The sequence below is a fragment of the Arvicanthis niloticus genome, chromosome 12, assembly GCF_011762505.2.
Source record: "Arvicanthis niloticus isolate mArvNil1 chromosome 12, mArvNil1.pat.X, whole genome shotgun sequence".
NCBI classification, from domain to species: Eukaryota; Metazoa; Chordata; class Mammalia; order Rodentia; family Muridae; genus Arvicanthis; species Arvicanthis niloticus.
Window position 1 is genome coordinate 29,799,261 of NC_047669.1, and position 6,000 is coordinate 29,805,260.

General features: G+C 40.6%; 1 protein-coding gene across 36 annotated transcripts in view; it reads left to right on the plus strand.

The window, feature by feature from the left end:
- Zbtb20 (zinc finger and BTB domain containing 20) overlaps window positions 1-5,722 on the plus strand; it is a 716,739-nt gene extending 711,017 nt beyond the window's left edge. For all 36 annotated transcript variants that reach the window (XM_076942937.1, XM_076942948.1, XM_076942927.1 and 33 more), the window contains one exon: window positions 1,349-5,722. In XM_076942937.1, coding sequence (XP_076799052.1) covers window positions 1,349-1,770 — 422 coding nt within the window. In that variant the 3' untranslated portion in view covers window positions 1,771-5,722. The remainder of the gene's footprint in view (window positions 1-1,348) is intronic.
- Window positions 5,723-6,000: the final 278 nt, after the last annotated feature.

Genomic DNA, 6,000 nt, shown 5'->3' on the forward strand with positions numbered 1-6,000 from the left:
CCTTATTTAAAGGGGAGTTAACTCAAGCCTAAGAAGCAGCTCCTTTGGCCTGCTGCACCTTCCCTGAGAAGGCCTCAGACATGGGGCTTTAGGCACCCTAGGCAAATGCCTCCTTTGGGCTATCAGTAATGAGGTGGAAGAGGCAGATCATATACTTTAGAGAAGTTGTCATCTGTCAAAATCAGAGAACAAGTGTTGAGAACCAATATTAATTTCAAAAAAAAAAAAAAAAAAAAAAAAAAAGCAAGTCTTTTAAACAATTATCCAAGGTGATGTCCTGGACCCATGGGCTTTCAGGGGTCCCCCATGTCACCATCCAGTGACTATTCTTACCTTACTATTTTTAACTAGCTAGATCATTTGGTTTCAGAGCCAATGGCAGACAAAGCAGTAAACACACAAGAAAAAAGGGTTGTGCCAGCTAGCCAAGGGAAAAAAAAAAGTAGACAGAAAAAAACTATTTTAGAAATTGACCTAAAAGTTCAAAAAGCATATGGAACCATTTAATGGGGGGAGGATGTAGCCTTGTAATAAGAATGCCATGCAAATATTCCCACACCACCCTTGGTGGTCTACAAAATGATTCCATATGTATTTCTTGTCAACACCATCACAGTGAGGTAAGCAGGATGGTGTACCTCAGAGGCTCTGAGTGATTTCTTTTGATGGCGCACAGTGTGTTGGTACCTAGGCTTGAACAAGGCTGAAGACTCAATGGTTGTCCCCCATCTACCCAGCTGTCACAGTCAGTGAGGTCAATCTTCAGGACAATGAAGTCAACACAGAATAGCCAGTTCATTCTCAGGAAGACTTTTATCAGATACAGTCAATAATGTGTGCATTTACTAGGCCGAATAGTGGGAATGGAGACTTTCTGAAAAGAATCAAGTTATACAGCCAGTACTCTCACTTCACAGTGATTATAGCAAGCCCCTCCCTCCAAAGGCATTTCTCTTAACTCTTATATTTGTTTGATAATATTAACTGGAAATATGTGAATCTTTAATAACGGTACCGAGAATGACTCTTACAAAGTAGCCTCTTGGTTTTTCTTCCAAGTGACCTTTGAAGAGTTAGGTGGTTGCATGTTGTTACTGAACAAGGGAGCAGTTTTGAGTCTTGGGGAAATGGAAAACTCTCCTGGCATTCTTGAAACAAGCTTGCTCTGAAAAGGAAGCCAGAGAGGCTTAGATCTTTCCAATCAAGGATGATCAATGAAACAATCAATTTTTACTTTGTTTTTTTAACTTTCTGTTTTTCTTTTTTTGTTGTCTTGTTTTCCCTCTCATTCTCCCACTCTGGCTGTGTCTTCTTCTGTCCTGCTTGCTGTCTCTTCTCACACCACCAGGTGAGAAGCCCCACCAGTGCAGCATCTGTTGGCGCTCCTTCTCCTTGAAGGATTACCTTATCAAGCACATGGTGACGCACACAGGAGTGCGAGCGTACCAGTGTAGCATCTGCAACAAGCGCTTCACCCAGAAGAGTTCCCTCAATGTGCACATGCGCCTGCACCGCGGGGAGAAGTCCTATGAGTGCTACATCTGCAAAAAGAAGTTCTCCCACAAGACCCTGCTGGAGCGACATGTGGCCCTGCACAGTGCCAGCAACGGGACCCCTCCTGCAGGCACGCCCCCAGGTGCCCGCGCCGGTCCACCAGGCGTGGTGGCCTGCACAGAGGGGACCACTTACGTCTGCTCCGTCTGCCCAGCAAAGTTTGACCAAATCGAGCAGTTCAACGACCACATGAGGATGCATGTGTCTGACGGATAAGTAGTACCTTTCTCTCTTTCTTATGAACCAAACAAAACAACAACAAAAGAAAGAAACAAGCAAACAGACAGACAAAAAGCTATGGCACTAGAATTTAAGAAATGTTTTGGTTTCATTTTTACTTTCTGTTTTTGTTTTTGTTCCGTTTCATTTTGTACTACATGAAGAACTGTTTTTTGCCTGCTGGTACATTACATTTCCGGGGGCTTGGGCGGATAATACTTTTCCCAGTCTCCCTTGGATGGTGGCCTTAAGGCCTGGTAGTGCTTCAGGAGGTCCACTGGTTGGATCTCTAGCTACTGGCCTCTAAATACAACCCTTCTTTACAAAAACAGAAAAAAACAAACAAACAAAAAAAACAAAAACAAAACAAAAACAAAACAAAAAAAGCAAAAAACCACACACACACACACAAAAACAAACAAAAAAATCTTTTAAAAAAGTTTTAAAAAAATGTTTAAAAAAAAAAAGAAAAATTGTTTTTCCACTCGTGAAGAGCACTACAAAATTTATTACGAGATATAAAGGCCTGCTGTCTTTAAGTACACCGCTCACAGTGTTTCAGTGGACATTTCACAATTCTGGCCACTTGGACTTCACAGTAAGCAGTTTAAACTGTGGAATATCACTTCTGGTTGAAAACCCAGAGGAAAGGCCCTGCTGATCCCACCTACCACATTGTCTGATTTCATTAAAGGGCTCTGGGATGGGAGGAGGCGGTGAGCCCAGTGGAGTCGGGAACAGCTGTGTGGCAGGCTTCTCCCCCAGGTCTGCCTGGTCCACAGATGCTGGCCCACCTCCTCCACATCCCCGCCCCTTTCAGCAGAAGCCAGGAAGACTTGGACAAGCAACAAGCAACAGTGGCTATCGTATTTATTCAGTGTCTTCGCTGAGCCACCGCCTCAGCACAATCAAGAGGGACTTTCATGAAAGGCAGGAATGCAGATAAAACAAAGATTACAGATTTGCACCTATGTTTCTAGGTACGAGAGAAGGATTATTTCCAACAATCTTTGCAAAAAAAAAAAAAAAAAAGTGTCAGGATATATTCTTGTGGAAGAGAAAAAGAAAGAGAAATGGAGGGTGGGGGGACAGTAAAAGTTCTTGAGGCTTTTTTAATTCAAAAATTTATAGAGGGGCAAAAGTGATGTTTACCAGATAGAATGCTGATTTTTTTAATATATTTACAACAGTATTTGTGTAAAAAAAAAAACAAAAAAGTGAGATTGTTAAAAGTGATTTTTTTTTTTTTTCTCATTTTGGTTTCACATACACTGCCACCACCCCTTTTACTTTGTCTCACACACATATATATATTTTTTGGTAAGTCAAGACTGTTAAGGTTAGCGATACTGCTTCCAGATAGAAAGAATAAAAGGCAACTAAAGTTATATTTGAAAGAGAGGAAGGATATTTTCTTCATATTTTTTTCTTAATTTTTATTGTTTTAAAGTATTGCCTGGGTTGCTGAGGGCCTCCGAGGCCCACCCACCCTGCTGTAATTTCAACTGCTGCTCTGTTTTTGATGCGTAGATCTTTGACTTCTAGCAAGCTTAAGTGGCTCCACTGAATAGTTACCACCGTCCACCTAGAATTCTGTCCTTTGTCATGGGAGGGACATGCTCTTTTAGAAGCAGATTTCTTAACTTCTCCAAAATTTCACTGAGCTCTTAGGATTCTAGAGTTTCCATTAACCTTGCTTTTTCCCCCTCTAGTGAAACACTAGTGGTCTAGAGATCTTGACACAGGGGTTCGTTTCCTTTGTGGTCCACCAGGAGAAGGAATCCACATGCCTCTCCCCTGCCTCCTCTCCCTCTCCACTGTGTGAGCGCCACTATGAGAAGCCTGTTACAAACCACAGTGCATTGATGCCAAAACTCCTTTCTTCCTTTCACAGCCTCTGACTCTTTCCACCATGACTGGCAGGGCTGATCAGGATGATCATCCTTTGGTTGGTTCTTGACTCTTGCTCTTTTGGAAATTAACAGTTTCTCTGTGCTAACATCCAGCTTTCAAAAGGCCATGAGTCTCCAGCATCATCCCAGATGCTCCTCTTTCTAGTTGGGATTTCTCTTTGGTCTTGATCAAGAAATCATAAGATTTTCCAGTTACATACAATGTCCTGAAGGGGTTCCCGCTTAAAAGAAAAAAAATAGGACTTTTTAAACCTAGCTAATATTTGCTAAGTAATTTCATGACTGGCCATGTTTTAGCACACTTAAAAGGAAACGTAACTATTCCAATAACACAGAAACAAAAAACTACATTTTATAAAAGAGAAAAGAGAAGATATTTTCTTTTCTAAATTGCTCTACGTTTTAATTCAATTTTCCTCCTAATTTTTCTGTTAGCATGTTATTTACACACACATATACATACACACACACACACAAAGGCAGCAAATGAGGGAAATTTTTCCAAGGCAAGCAACTCTATAATGACTAAATTGATTTTATTCATATATTTTAGACAATTGGTTAACTTGGATCTTTTCCATAAGTTCTTTGTGATGTTTAGTAGTTTGTGCAACTGGAGTATTTGTGGCGTTGAAGTTGGTCTTACAGTGCTTACTTACTTCAGTGGATGTTTTGCTAGAAGTTGTAGTGTGGATTTGGATGAATAACTGACTACTGAGTATCACTTACGGTGATTTCTAAGAAAAGGATGCCCCAAAACTTGTGTGACCTGTTTTAAAAATTAGCTTCAGAAATGCAGAAGTTCTCCCTCCCCTACCCCTGCTGTTGTTGCTGTTGTTAGTATTGGAAGTCAGGAGTGACTTAATGTGTTTTTACTGCCAATAGAGGGAGCATTAAGTACCGACATCATGGAGTCACTTGCATAGTTCAAAGAGTAAGTCATTTAACCCACCAGGAAAAAAACAGAAAAACAAAAAACTGACTCTGTGATATTTTTTCTTAATCTGGAGGAAAAAAGATGTGAAATCCCTCATCATATAAAGCAAGTAAGAGAAAGCCAAGGCACAGCTTCAGTTTTCCTCACTGCTGACAGGAGCACATTGAAAGCAGTGTCTCTAGTCAAAAAAGTAAAGTAGTCAGAACTCAGACTGTTCCTGGGAAAACTTACCTTGAGTGCTGTTAGGTTACACTTCCCATCTGCTTACTACATCTGAAAGAATCCCATTTGTCTTAATGCTGATTTGCCATTGTCAAAAAGCTAAGCAACTGGGTTAAAAATCCAGTATTTGTTATAGAGCATGTAAAAAAAAAGGACACCAGGTGACTTGAAACTCTGAGACACATCCTTTCCCTATAAAGGGAATATTTCTTTTTAAAACATGTGGGGAGAGCCCTAAGGAATTCATGGTCAAGTCCTATTGTACAGGCTCATTCCTACTGTATTTTCCCTCAAACATCTCCCAACCTTAAATAGTGCTTTCTAGAATTGAAAGGACACTCCATTGGCATCAGACTGCTAAGGCGCTCTATAGTGCTAGTGCTGTCTATCTGGCCTCCCAAGGGCTGGTTCCAACTGCCCTGTACTGTAGAAGATAAGCTAGTCTGCACCCACTTCAAACCTTACAGGTGCCTTGAGGACTTCCCATGTGCACTCGATATTAACGATCACAAAGAAGAAAGAGCAGATGACAAAGACTAACACTTTTAGGTTTTTCAGTCCTACAGTTTTTATGATGGAATGCTATCAGTTCTTTTAAAATTAGAAAAACAAACAAAAAAGGTCCTTTTAGTATTCAGGAACACTTACACACATGTGCATGCACACACCTGCACACATTCACACATGATGGAAGCAAGTGTCCCAGGCAGAAGACCTCTTGAGAAGTTCAGGGAACAAGAGCTGGTATGCAAAAGAATACTAGTATAATTTTTTTTTTAAACAATCTATGATTTTAACTAAGAATTTGTTAGTACTAGCACTTGTACAAAAAAAAAAAGAGCCCCTGTATATAATATACCCCCCCAAAAGACAATAATTAGAACTAAAGGATATGATTCAGCTCTACAATAAAAAACAAGAACAAATAACTGAGAAGCAACTCCCCCCCCCACACACACACACATACACACCCAGTAATCCCAAACGAAAATCTTTATAGAAGTATTTTCACTGTTGTGAACTTACCCTCCTGCAGACTCTCCCATCCCAGTTCTTTTAGCCAGGAGTTAGGGTGTTAAGTAATCCTGGCTCATGCCCCAGATGCTACCATTCCCCTCTCTCCTATCTAGGAGGTCACAGTAGCTGTTGACTTTA